General features: G+C 47.9%; 1 protein-coding gene and 1 long non-coding RNA gene across 3 annotated transcripts in view; one reads left to right on the forward strand and one right to left on the reverse strand.

The window, feature by feature from the left end:
* Window positions 1–225: 225 nt before the first annotated feature.
* Window positions 226–2,509, reverse strand: LOC120095088 (uncharacterized). 2 transcript variants are annotated; one of them, XR_010055598.1, is made up of 3 exons: window positions 1,922–2,509; window positions 1,748–1,850; window positions 226–547 (listed from the first exon to the last, which is right to left on the reverse strand). It is a non-coding gene; the product is annotated as an uncharacterized LOC120095088 (long non-coding RNA). The 2 variants fall into 2 exon arrangements; XR_005490186.2 differs by having other exon boundaries at window positions 226–552; window positions 1,922–2,489.
* Gfpt2 (glutamine-fructose-6-phosphate transaminase 2) overlaps window positions 1,236–13,310 on the forward strand; it is a 46,275-nt gene continuing 34,200 nt past the window's right edge. The window contains exons 1-2 of the mRNA NM_001002819.2: window positions 1,236–1,342; window positions 13,083–13,190. Of these exons, the coding sequence (NP_001002819.2) occupies window positions 1,336–1,342; window positions 13,083–13,190 (115 nt within the window). The 5' untranslated portion in view covers window positions 1,236–1,335. The remainder of the gene's footprint in view (window positions 1,343–13,082; window positions 13,191–13,310) is intronic.

Here is a 13,310-nt window from a genome sequence, read left to right on the forward strand (position 1 = left end):
CCTGCATAGCTGAGGGTAAGGAACAATGTTGCTCTTGAGTCAGCTTTGGGTATCCGGTGGTTCAGCCAAACCTTCTCTGTCACTACCATCGAACTTCAGACTCCTCGCTGGGAACAACACCTCCATCCCTAGGGGGCTGCAAAGCTAAGAAAAAAAAAAACCCTCCAGACACAAGATTTAAGCTAGTTTTTCTTTTTAAAAATTACAATTGGGGAATACCATAGATTTAGATTTCAAGGTTTTATTTTATTTTTTAAGTTAAACCATACACGCACAGATGGCTTCAAAGTGAGCAAATATTGGGCCAGATCTCGTGACCTTCCTCAAGAGATGCGGGGCCTGGAGAGCAGTGGGGAGGAGGAGGAGACAGTCGGGAACTAGGGCGGGGGAAAGCCAGGCTCGTGACTCATCGCAGGGTCGAACCGAGGCTCCAGGTCACAGTGGGGCGGTGGAGCCCCTGGCTTGGATGCAGGCTCACTGCTTGCCAGACGGGTCTGCCAGCGCATCTCCATTATGGGGCGGTTTCCGGGGCTGTCCAGCTTGCCTTCTGACCTGGGGAATCCCGACCCCCATGAGCTATCAGGTTCAGGCTCAGGCACATCTTGGTCAATATCTTATATCTTTCCAAGGAGCTTCAATTTTCTCCTTTTTCAGCCAAGCTCAGTTCGCTCCTGGCAGGGTTGGAACAAGTTCACAAGCCTAGTGTGCGCGACTTTTTTCTTACTCTGAAAGGAGGTTTGGAATAGAGGGGCGTGTGTGCGTGCGTGTGTGTGTGTGTGTGTGTGTGTGTGTGTGTGTGTGTGTGTGTGTGTGAGAGAGAGAGAGAGAGAGAGAGAGAGAGAGACAGAGAAAGAGACAGAGACAGAGACAGAGACAGAGAAGAGATTGTGTTCTGTGCCTACACAATCTGTCTGGCCTTAACATCAGGAGGATCTAAGACGTACATTTTATTATTATCACATTTTACAAATGAAGAAACTGAGGCACAGAGCGATCCATCCTCCTGGCTAAAGTTTCACGTCTAATAGACTGACTCAAAAGTCCGAACTCAAGGTGTTTGCCTCCGATTGGGCCTCCTCCCTCCTCTTACTGTAGAGCCTGGAGCTTGGGAGCCGCCCCTCACCCCTTTCTTTGAGTCTTGGGGGCCCCCGCCGTTGTTACGACAACCAGGGACCAATAAGGAGCAAGCAGGCGGCAGGAGTCCCCGCCCCAGCCCCACCCCTCTCAGAGGGCTACTGGCTGGCTATAAGGGCAGGAGGCCGAGCGGCGGGAGCCTGAGCCAGGGAGCGCGAGGCGCAGCGAGTCGTCCGGGCGTCTGGAGCTATCGGAGCCACCATGTGCGGTGAGTGCACGGCGGCCTCCTCCCTCAGAGCCTTTCAGAGCCCAGACCAGAGAGCCAGGCGCTGGGGACCTGCTAGGGGCGGCGATCGTGGGGCTTTCCTTAGCCAGGCCTTCCTTCCCCGCTCGCGGACCAGGAGTAACGACTCGGGGACATGGGGGCGTGGGGATGGGGGCGTCTAAACTCCGAGTAAGAAGAACCAAGCCGGGACCGCACAGAGCAGGGGCAGCAAGGCGGGTCCCAGGAAAGGAGCCCCGCAACACAGAGGTGTTTCCACTCCATATACCGGGAGGGCGCTTCCTCTACTTGGCCCACAAAGGCCGCCACTAGCAAGCTCAATCATCCTGGGCGCGGAGTGGTGGTCCTATGTCCCAGTCTGCCGCGCCCACCAAGGACAGGCGACCTCACCTGTGCGGTGTCAGTAGCCCGCCCCGGGGCGTCCCAAACAGTTCCTGGTGCGCTCGGAAGGGTTTGCCCGTCTTGCTTGCGACGCAAAACGAATCTCCTGTCCCTAGAAGGGTGGGAAGTGTGGTAAAGCTTTGCTGGAACGAGCTCTTGGCGACACGATAGATAGTGACTTACCCCGAAGCCTTAGCCCAAAGCTAGGAGCGGGAGCCCTGGACCGGATAGCGGCGCAGCCCCGGGCGACGCCGAGGTGTCCAGCCGGGCTTTGGGAGCATAAGGGAGGCGGCCGCCCTGGGCGCACATCTGCAATTCCTTACGCTCCTGGCTGGCTGGGCCGCCTCCGCTGGCTGGCTGGCCGGGGAAAGCCGGGAACTTTTGGGACAAAAGGTCACTGTGCGCTTTTTTTCTGCCTTGAGTAGGATTCAGTTACCCACTCCAGCCCCCTGCGGCTGGAGAACCTGGTGGAACTTTTGAAGCCATGAAAGGCGCCTCTCTGACTTTGCTGAAGGCTTGTGGGGTGGGGTGTGCCAGTTGGTGAGTCCAAAGCCAAGGTCTGTGCAGGCCTTGTTTCATGAGCCAGGAGACCAGGGGAAAAGAACCACAGAGCAAGGATTAGGCAGGAACCTTGGGGACACAGCCTCATCCAGAGAGAGCCAGGGTCAGTTTAAATTCCTGAATCCGCAGACAGAATCTTAGGACTCCTAGGCATCCTTTGGCAACATGTATATAAGGTTGCCTCTGGGGTTTCTGGACACAGAAATGAAACAATGCACAAGTTTTGTCAGATTCAAAAGCCTCCCAGGTTTAAGTTCTCGCAGACCTTTAGCCACAGGTGGCTTTAGAACCAGACTTACGCAAGAGACCTCAACTACTTGATCTAGAACCAGACTTAGGCAAGAGACCTCAAACTACTTGATCTATTCCGCTTTCCTTGCTGTGCCTCTCAGATGGTCCTGCGTCCCCACCATCAACCACCTCAGTCTTCCACCCTGCTTCCTCCTGGCGTCTGCCTTCTTTTGTGTCTTTCCAAGCTACGGAGAACTGTCTCCTCCAACCCTTTGGAAGAGATGGGGTTTGGGTTATAACCAACCCGTCTCCTTTCTAGACTTTTGGTATTTGTGACTGAGTATGAGAAGTGCTTTGAGGTCACCAAAGAATATCTAGGATGTAGTAGAAGTCTTGGTTCAGCTGTGCTCCTATTCAGAACCAAACTCAAAGGAGCCAGGCGAGCTGGGCTAGGAGGCCTCCTCAAACTTAGGTTTCTTTGAGGCCGTCCTTGGTGATGTCTGACCCAGCCCCCTGTCTTCATCCAGGAGTCCTGTAACATCCTAACTAAAGCAAAGCACACTGTGTTTTTAGTTCTCTCTGTCTTTGCCCATGGGCATCTGTCCCTGGTTCAGAGCTCACAGCCCAGCTGCCTAGAATTGGACATACTTGTCTGATGCCCTTCGTGGTCCGTATGTGTTCCGCTCCAGATACTGGCTTTCCTTTTATGGTTGTTTTCACTTGCAATTTAGTGAATTTTACAGAAAAAAATGATAACAATCGTGTTTTGGGCACAAGAATACAACAGATATTGAGTCAGTTTCTCACTCTATATCTGGGGAAACTGAGGACCAGGTGAGGCCTGTCTGAACAGGAACTTTAAGATCATTTCAGTTTCTTGGGCCATGTCTGCTGCTTTCATTCAAAGCAGCCTCAGGTTTCAGGGGTCAAGACCAAAGGCCTTATTGGATGGTCAGATGATTAAAAGATGACCATGTTCTAATGATGTTTCAATCCACAGAAAGCTGGGCCCAACAGGAACCAACCCTCAAACAAAAACCTTTAGTGTGCAGAGAAGCTGACCCTTAAATGCTGTCTTAGTTAACTCCTTTCCTATTTCCTAGAGAAAATATCCTAACAGAAGCAACTTGTGAGAGAACACGTTTATTCCAAGTTGCAGCCCATCATTGTGGGGGAATCCAGGTTGCAGGAATGTGAGGCACCCAGATAGGTTAAATCCACAGTCGTGAGCAGAGAACAGGAATGAATGAAAGCGTGCAGTGCCTAGCGATCTGTCTTCCCTATCAACCAACATGCCTTCTTTCATCCAGCCTAGCACCCAGCCCACGAAATGGTCCCACCTAGACTAATATACATCAAAATATCTACTACAAGCATGCCCACAGGCCAACTTAAATCCACCTTTATTGAGACTCCCTTCCCAGGTGATTCTAGAAAGATTCACTCTTAAGCCAACCCTCACAGGTCCCCACGTGCAGTTTTATTGACATCAGAGTTCCCTGCCTTCTGTTGACTTCCTGCCAATGGAAAGGTTTTGTTCTTTCTCCCCGCCGCCTTTGCGGTCTTCCTTTCCTTCCTTCTTTTCCTTTTCATGCAATCACCACAAGTGATTGCGTAAGAAGAGGAAGGCTCTATGTCTTCTGCACTCTGAGGTTCTAAAGGTCATGAGGCTGAGCCACCCATTACCTCTAAGAAGGGACAGGTGAAGAAAATGGCCATTCTGTGAGCCAGTCATTCTCCAGCAACAAGAAAACCCCAGCCTGAGAATGCTGCCACGCAAAAGATACCTCAGACATAGGCTACACCCTGGCACTACCAGGCAGACAGACAGCTTTTTGTTCAGTGCACGGGGTTTAGTTACCAGATCACAAAAGTAAGAGAGCTCATATGAAGTTTTTTTTATAAAGATATATTTATTTATTTTATGTATTTGAGTTCACTGCAGCTGTCTTCAGACACAAGAAGAGGACATCGGATTACATTACAGCTGGTTGTGAGCCACCATGTGGTTGCTGGGAATTGAACTCAGGACCTCTGGTAGAGCAGTCAGTGCTCTTAACCGCTGAGCCATCTCTCCAGCCCCTGAGGTTTTTTTTTTTTTTTTTTAATCTTAAAAAGTATTCAAAGATGAGCCACCTCCAGTCCATGTTTCTGAGGAGCATTCTCTTCGAATGGGCACCAGCTGTCTCCTGACTCACTGGTTGAAACATCGCAGAGCTAGCTAGCTACCTGTTGACTCTCAGAAGTTTGGGACAGAATAGAGCACAGCATAGAGTACCAGAGAACTAACTAGCAAGAGGACTGAGAGAAGCCTGTGGTAGGATCTCCAGGCTCAAGTGTGAGCTCTGCAGAGATAGGAGTTCACAGGCATGCCAGGCTAGGGGCATAGCATCACTCCATTCTTGTCACATGACCTCCTCCTCTTCCATGGACAGTCTCCCTCTACCTCCTTCTTAAAAGGACACATGTGATGATTCTTCAGGGGCTCCCGGATTATCTGGGACAGTTTGAAACCCCTTTGTTCACATCTGTACAGACTTTCCTCATATATAAAGCAATTCTGACAGATTCTGTTCAAATGTTTAGAATCCTGAATTCTCAAGTCCTGCCCTTGAGGGCCTAATTCAGAGATTTCATAAACAGGCTTCCTGGACTCCCATACACCCAAGCACCCTTGTCCTAACACTCTCAGACTGGACCCATCACTCTCAGAAGGCGAGTGAAAAGATCATTTGAATACCTCCAGTTTCATGGGCATGGTGCCACATACCTAGTTGGACCAAACAGACTTGCTCATTTATTTAAAGGTTAGTTGCTGGGTCATATAATAAGGCATTCACAGCATCTCTTGACTTACACATGGTACACACTCTGCCTGTTTATCATGTCTCCGGGAGAAGCAGCCATGGGTTTTATTTCTCTAGATTTGTCCAGAATTGACACATATGCATGTGTGCATGCACGTACCAGAATCTGCTTGTGTATTGCTGTTTTTGGGGAGAATTGCCTTCCATTTAAGCTGGAGGGTGAGTCTTCTCTGTCAGTTGCTTAGTGTCCATCCAGGGGGATTAGAAGACTTCTGACAAAATCAAATCATCTGTAACACTCATTTCATCTGTGACACTTCAGTTCATAGCTTCGTAAGGAAGCGATGTCTTTTGAGAAGTGGAGTTGGTGAGGACATAGACAGACTCGGGGGGGGGGGGGCTCAGTTGCTTGACTTAATCTCTCCAAGCCTTGTTGGTGAAAATGGGCAAAGCAGAGATCTTCTACCCAGTGATATGCTATAGTATATTGCTTTCTGGATTGCCATTTAAAAAATGAATTACATTTATGTGTGTTGGGGATTATGTTCATGTGAGTGCAGATACTCATAGAGACCAAAAGAGGTGTGTCCACATCTCAAGCTGGAGTTTCAGGCAGTTGTGAACAATCTGACGTGGGTGTTGGGAATGGAACTTGGTCCTCTGCGAGAGCAGCACTCACTTTTGCCCACCGAGCCATCTCTTGAGCCCCTACTTTGTTAATTTCTATGATATACATACTCTCACCAGAGACAGTTTCGGGAGAGGGTCATGGGAAGTCCCTGAATGAGTAATTGGGAAAAGAAGCACCCAGCTGGTTCCTGGAAGCCATCAGGGGCACTCACAGCACACCTACACACACCTCTTGGTCTGATGTTGGCACTCCTGGGAACTGAGCTTGAGTCATTTGGAAGAACAGTATGCACCCTTATCTACCGAGCCATTTCTCCAGTCCTGTGGTTGAACATTTGGATTCAGCAAGTTTTCACAGAGCAGGATTCCCTCCATGCTGTCTGTCCCCTTCTCTGTGCCTTCCTACCTTGCGCTCCTTCATGTATTAGTCTTCCTTACCTAATTCCTGGATCCAGAAAATTTGATGAAATGTATGTATAGGCATTAGGGCATTAGAAAACAGCCCTTAAAAAAAAAGTCTCATGTAGCCCAGGCTAACCTCAATTTGCTCTATGATTAAAGAAGACCTTGAGCTTCCAGTCCTCTGACCTCCATACCTCCTGAGAGCTATGATTACAAGTGTCTGTGGTCTGTTAGAATTCATCAAGGGGACCACATATTACACGGTGTGTTTTCTTCTACTCTCCCCTTAAAGGAGGCCACAGGAATTGTCATTCGCACGTCAATAATTTGGTCTGTCCCAGTCTACACGAGTGACAGCCAGTCAGAGAAAGCACAGCCTCATCTCCTTGGCTCAGTGTGGCTTACCACACCTGTGAGCCTTGCTCAAAAAAGTAGACCTGCCTCATCTTCCTGCACACAAACGCACGTAAACATAGGAAAATGTGATGAGCATTTCCTTGAGAGCGAGAAACAAGCAAACAAACAAAATAAGACAACCAATTTCATTTAAATTAGACTCCCAGTCCCTTTGACTCTGATGAAGAATGGTGGTCAGTAGGAGGACCCCAGCCTGCGTGGGTGGTGATATGGCTTCTGTAGTGCAAAGCCCTTCTCTGTGTGGGTTCGGGCTGGGTCTCTCTGGATGGAGTTGATCAGGCTGAGCGTTGTTTTCATTAGGAAACAGACTATCAGCAGGACCAAAGGAGTCCAGGCTGCCCTTTTTGAAACTGACTGTTTCCACTTACCCTGTAGATCCCTCTTCAGTAGTCCCGCCCCCACCCCAACTACTCTAGGGACTTCAGGTAAATTCTAAGTGTTCAGTGCTGGCCAGGTATTCAGAGGAAGTCAAGCCCCTGACATGACCACTGTCGTTATCTGTCCCTTGGAGGCTGAACTCATGAGCTCTGAACTTGTCTCTGTGACTTCTGTGGAGCCTGAGTCCCTGAGCGATCTCTTAAGGCTATGCAGATGGGAGATGAGTTCTAATAAACAGACCTACCTCTGCCTAGCTGAGTGTGACGAGTGGCTGTGTCAGGCTCAGTTCTGAGGCCGCTCACCTCTGGTTATCTCTGTTTGCTTCTTTATTCATGCGTGCGTTCATCCAACAGCTGTTTATTGTGTACCTACCATGCACCTTATGTGGTCAGGATGCTCTGACAGATAAGACGACGTAGAGGTGGTTCCTAGTCTTATGAAGACTATATATAGTAGGGAGTCAAACAAAAGGTCGAGGAAGCAGATATAGGAAACGAATAGTTCTGTGGCCTCTAAAGTGGGAGTTAGAGAACTCAGTAGATCTCATGAGGACCCTGCCAGCCGATACAGAATGAAAAGATGACAGTCTTATAAAGAGCCAGCCCTGGGAGATAAGGAATGCTCCCCCACCCCCAGGCTATGTCCTCACTCTCAGCCCTTAGTCCCTCTGCCTGCAAATCCCACCTATGGGGACCCCTGTGCCTCTGTGACCTCCTTTGCCTCACGCTCATCCGTACATCTCACTGATTCGTAACAGTGACAAGGCCCCACAGAGTAGGGATATGTTTATGGGCTGAATTAAACTTTGTCCAAATCACAACCAGACTAGCTTTGGCTTAACCATCATTTTCCCAGGCAGAGGGTGAAGAAAAAGAAATAATGAGATGGTAGTATTCCCCTGTACCCTGACTTTGACAGTCACTTCTTAAGGACTTAGTCATTGTGGCAGGAGAGCACGCATTTGCATCAGTGGCATCCTTGAAGTGAGAGCACCTCGGCTATGCGACAGGCAGTGCAGTGCCGGCTTTCTGAAGGAAGACGTTCTGAACCGTTAGAACCACTCTGTTAAGTGGATGCTGCCATCGCCGATGTTTTCACAGAGAAAATCAAGTTTCCAAGGTCCATTGACTTGTCGAGGCCACACAGAAAGCACAGGACCGGGATGGAATCTGGGATTGGGCATCTGGCCCTGGCTGTGGGCTTCAGGCCTCACCTTCTGGGTTCCTTGCTGTCACAGAGCCAGAAGTAAATGGCAGGGAGGGGATAGCTCCACGCCTGCTCTTTTATGGATCTGGGGGAGAGATAGATGTGAGATAGATGTGTTTCTTTCTTTCTTTTTTTTTCTTTTCTTTTTTTCAGAGCTGGGGACCGAACCCATGTTCGGGTCTTTCTTATCCCTCTTGTGGCTACTGTTCTTCCAGGTAATCATGGCCTGGGAGCCACAGTGAAGTCAGACTGGCTCAGCTCAGAAGGAGGTAGAGAGGCAGGAAGGGGGCGAGGCACTGGCAACTGAGACATCAAGGCAAGGGCATATGACATGGCTGACCCAAGGGGAGGCTTGGAACAAACCAAAGTAGCATCTGAGAGCTGAGCAGGGCTTTGGTCAGGTGTCTCTGTCACTGGATCTGCCCTTGAGAATCTCAGCCCTCCTTACTGGCATGACTGTGCCACAGGAAATCAGGATTAACCAGGTCTGTGACTTCCCAAACAGTTCAAACTTGTCAGCTTTTGTTCCTTGGCTAGGATGTCCCCCCTTAGGATGACACGGGAGATTTGCCTCTCTCTTTTATTTTTACTTTTAACTTTAAGTTTGCATTTATTTTATTTATTTCATGTGCATCGTATGTGGATGTGTGTGCACATGCTTACGCCGTGGCATTCATGTGGAGGTCAGTTTTCTTCTTTCACCACATGACCTCCAAGGAGCAGACTCAGGTCATCAGGCTTGGTGGCCAGCAGCTTTACCAGCTGAGCCATCTTGTCGACCTTTGACATTGTCTTATTACATATTTTCTAGGGTTGGGACTGTACTATAGCTTAGTCGTGGAGTGCTTACCCAGCCTGCACGTGGCTCTGGGAGAGGGATGGGAGAGAGGAAAGCAAGGGACAGTAGAGAGACGTGTAGACAGGTTATGAATGATTCCACCCTTGTATCGAACACCAGGCTGTCTCTAGTCTGTGGAGGTCACAAACCAGCCTGAGCTGCTAGCCTTTTAAGAGCAAGCGTGCACTTCTGCGAAGATGTCTGTTGGGCGTGCTTCTAGAACTGCCATAGCTCTCAACCACAGTGTCTGCCCGCTTTTCTTTTCAGATAACCAGCAAAATGCCTTGCAGAGAGGTTGCATGAATTTAGATGCTCCTGCCAAACCGATCTGTGTTTGAAGACTGCATCTCACTGCCGCTTTCTTTTGCAGATAGGATGGCGGATTCCAAGAGGGCAGTTTTGACTTGAGAAATTCCTGGGAAAGCAGCCTGCCCCCTACTTTATGATCTTTTATAAAATTAATGTGATTGACGGTTAGCAGCATGCACACTATTTTATGCGTTTCAGTTCACTTTTGTGCGAGCCCAAGTGGCCGGGAAGGTTAGCTGTACAGGGAGAGGGGTGGCGCTTCGTTAATAAAAGAAGTCACTCAGTTAGACGTTTCATGACGAAAATGAGAAGATTTATGTTTCTTGTGCGGAGACCTCTCAAAAACCCTCCTTGGCAGCTTGCGACACGGCAGTCAACTCGCAAACTGTTTCAACTGCCTGCCAAGCTCCTGGCTGGGTGTCAACACAGCTGGTGGTCCTGAGAAAAAGGACATTTTAATATCCAACGGGATGGGGGGGTGTGTATTTCTAACGTGCCCCTTCTCCCAAGCTGTTGTGGATCTTCAGTGCCACGCAAAAACATGTGTGCTGGATGCACGTTCAGAAGTAGAGTGTGGCTGGAAGAAGCAAATTTTCAGGCAAGGATGGGAGAGCTGAGTCAGAGGCTCCTGGTCCTAAAGAATATGTATAGATATAAAAAAAATACCCAGGACCTAATAACCCAATATATCAAAATTCATAGTATCATGGATGCCACCAAGTATTAGCTAAGTATCATGTGGAAAAATAGGACCCGTGACAGGAAGAAAAATCAACCAATCAAAACTGATCTAGACAAACACGTGATGGACTGCGTTTCATATGATCTGAGCCTTTTTACTGCTGCACGTTCGTTGTTCATGAAGACAATTTCCTCAGAATATATCAATTACTTAAGACTGCGTTAGCTATAACCCGTGCAACACACCCTTCTGTTTAAAATATTTTCCGAGCTGGGCGTGGTGACACAGGCCTGAATCTCATCACTCCAAGGGCTGAGAAGATGGCTTAGTAGGCGTGAGGACCTGAGTTTGAATCTTTGGATGGGTATTCCTGTGTGTGCCTATGACCCCAGCGTTGAGAAGTGGAGACCGATAGATCCTGAGAGCTCTCTGGCTAGCCAGCCTAGCTGTATGGTGAGCTTCCAGAATTCCTGTCTCAATGCAATTAAAGTAGAGGGCAATTGAGGAAGATATCCAGTTCCGGCTCTAGCCTCTGCATGCTCCCCCGTCCCCACCCCACCCCTCTCTCTCTCTCTCTCTCTCTCTCTCTCTCTCTCTCTCTCTCTCACACACACACACACACACACACACACACACACACACGCACAGGAGCTCGCACACACCCCTGAAGTTGTGTCTTACCTATCGGCTAAGCCCTTACCAGCCCCACGGCTGTAAATGTGCAGTCTGAGGTGACAACAGAAGAGGCACACATTTCTTTTTCCTTCTTCACAGTTTCCCAGATAGAAGATTCCTTTTTATTATCTCAGCAACCACAGCCTATGGTTTTTCTCCTCTTATTCGCTGAAGAATGTTCACGGTTTCACTTAAAAGGAAGTGTGTAAGGGCACCTCTCTGAACTATCATTTGCTGTTATTGCTACTCTTGTACCTGGGGCCATTTTTAAATAAAGACAGACATTACTTAAACCCAGTTGTGACACTGGAACGCCAGTCATCACCTGGGCCTGTGGTGCTCTGATAGCTGATCTGGTACTGAGATCCTCTGACCTCATTTTGGTAATGGACACAGTTTCTAGATGGGTGGGTAGTTCTACAGCATGGATCCCTGAGCAGGGGGATGCCGCACAGCCTAGCTGTGAGCATATTTCCTTATGTCAGAGCAGTGTGCAATTTTAAACTCATGAATTATTTATTTATCAAAAATTTCTAGTTATTACTTTTAGGTCAAGGCTGGAAGATGGTAGCTGAAACCTCAGAATTCAAATTTTCAGTTATGGAAGACATATCGAGTGGCTTCACCTTATATGACTGTCCCAGATAGTTACGTGGTCTTTCATTGACTGGAATTTTAGCCATACAACCAGGGAGCTTTCTCGTTGTCCACTGAAAAGTTAGTGTGAACAAAGGCTCACCAAAACGTAGACTGAGGTAGTGATGGTACAATCAACCTACGACTAAAAACCTTGGAAATGTACTTTTTAAGTGAGATAATTTAGTACATTAAGATCTTAAGAAAGCTATTAAAATTTTCATTTTGATGTTGAAATAAAACTATCTTTTAAAAAATTAGTGTAACAAAAATACACCCAAGAGCCAGATGTGTTTTTTTTGTTTGAAGCCTGGGGCAGAAAGTATCAGCTGCTAGGGAAGGACCCAGACTACATGCACAGCCCTTATCCTCTGCCTCTCTCGCTCCCCCAACCTGAAGTCAGCAAGGAAAACAAAAATAGCTGAGTGTCAAAATTGTCCTTGGCCACTTTAAAAAGAAATTCATATGAAACTGCTCAGAAAGCACACTGCACGGGTTTGTTTTTTTTTTTAATTATGTGTATGTGTGTGTGCCTGTGCCTCTGTGTGCCTGTGCCTCTGCGTGTATATGCACATGAGTGTAGTTGCCCATGGAGACCAGAAGAGGGCATCAGATCCCCTCGGAGCTGGAGTTTGCAGTAGTTGCCAATTGTGTAGCCGCCTGATGTGACTGCTGGGAACCACTCTGATCCCTAGAAAAGACCGAAAGCAGGGACTTTCATCTTTCCACCAAGGAGAAAGGGTACAAATAAATAAAATACATTAGATAAAATAAAGCCAAACTTAGTCACCTTGGTTTGCTAGCCTACTTTTTAACAAGGCTTTCCCAAGAGATGGATCTATTCTGGCTGTTGTGAAAGACTACTTTTACATTAACTCCTAGGAGCGGGAGCTCAGCAGGATGCTTGCCTTGGATGCATGATGCCCTTGTTATTTTTGTTTTTTTGTTGTTGTTTTGTTTTTTGTTGGTGTGTTTGTTTTGTTAACTTGACATACAATGAATCATTTGGGAAGAGAGGATACTAGTCAAAATGCTTCCATCAGATTGAATAGAGAGATAAATCCATGCCTCATCTTTTCCATGAAGCAGGCAGACATGAATGACAGATGACAAGCAAAACTGAATCCTCCTGAGGGTACGATCCTCAGCCAATGAGGAAAGAGGAGGAAGGACCTGCAACCAGGACAATAAAGATTGTTCTTGTACTGCCAAGCACACCCTTCGTTTTGTCTTCCTAGTCTCTGTTGGTGGCACCCAGCTTTGCAAATACATTGCTCTGGTTTATTGGTTCCTCGCATCTGCCAGTGAATGGCAGCGAAATCCTCTGCTGTGAAACTGTACAGTCAAGGTCATGACACAGGATTCGTGTGAGCTTTTGCCACAGAGAGTAGGGCTGACAGAATACAGCTCTCCCAGAGGACTAGAGGGATAGCTAGCTTTTCCTCTGCAAGCAGGAGCTAAGATGCCTCCTTTGTCTGGTGTTGGTTTTTGTTGTTGTTTTTGTTTTGTTTCTTTTCTATACGGAATACCGATATGTCCTTAAGATGACATTATTGTTTTCTCTTTGGGCAGGAATCTTTGCCTATATGAATTACAGAGTTCCCAAGACGAGGAAGGAGATTTTTGAAACCCTCATCAGGGGCCTGCAGCGGCTGGAGTACCGGGGTTATGACTCGGCAGGTGGGTCTCCGAGACACCTCAGGATGGCTGCTTCTCTCACTTACATTCTTTGTAAGAGGGGCCTTTTACAGCCTGGGTCCTTCCCTGACACTTTTTAACATTCCTTTATTAATGTAACTG

Source organism: Rattus norvegicus, chromosome 10 (assembly GCF_036323735.1).
Source record: "Rattus norvegicus strain BN/NHsdMcwi chromosome 10, GRCr8, whole genome shotgun sequence".
NCBI classification, from domain to species: Eukaryota; Metazoa; Chordata; class Mammalia; order Rodentia; family Muridae; genus Rattus; species Rattus norvegicus.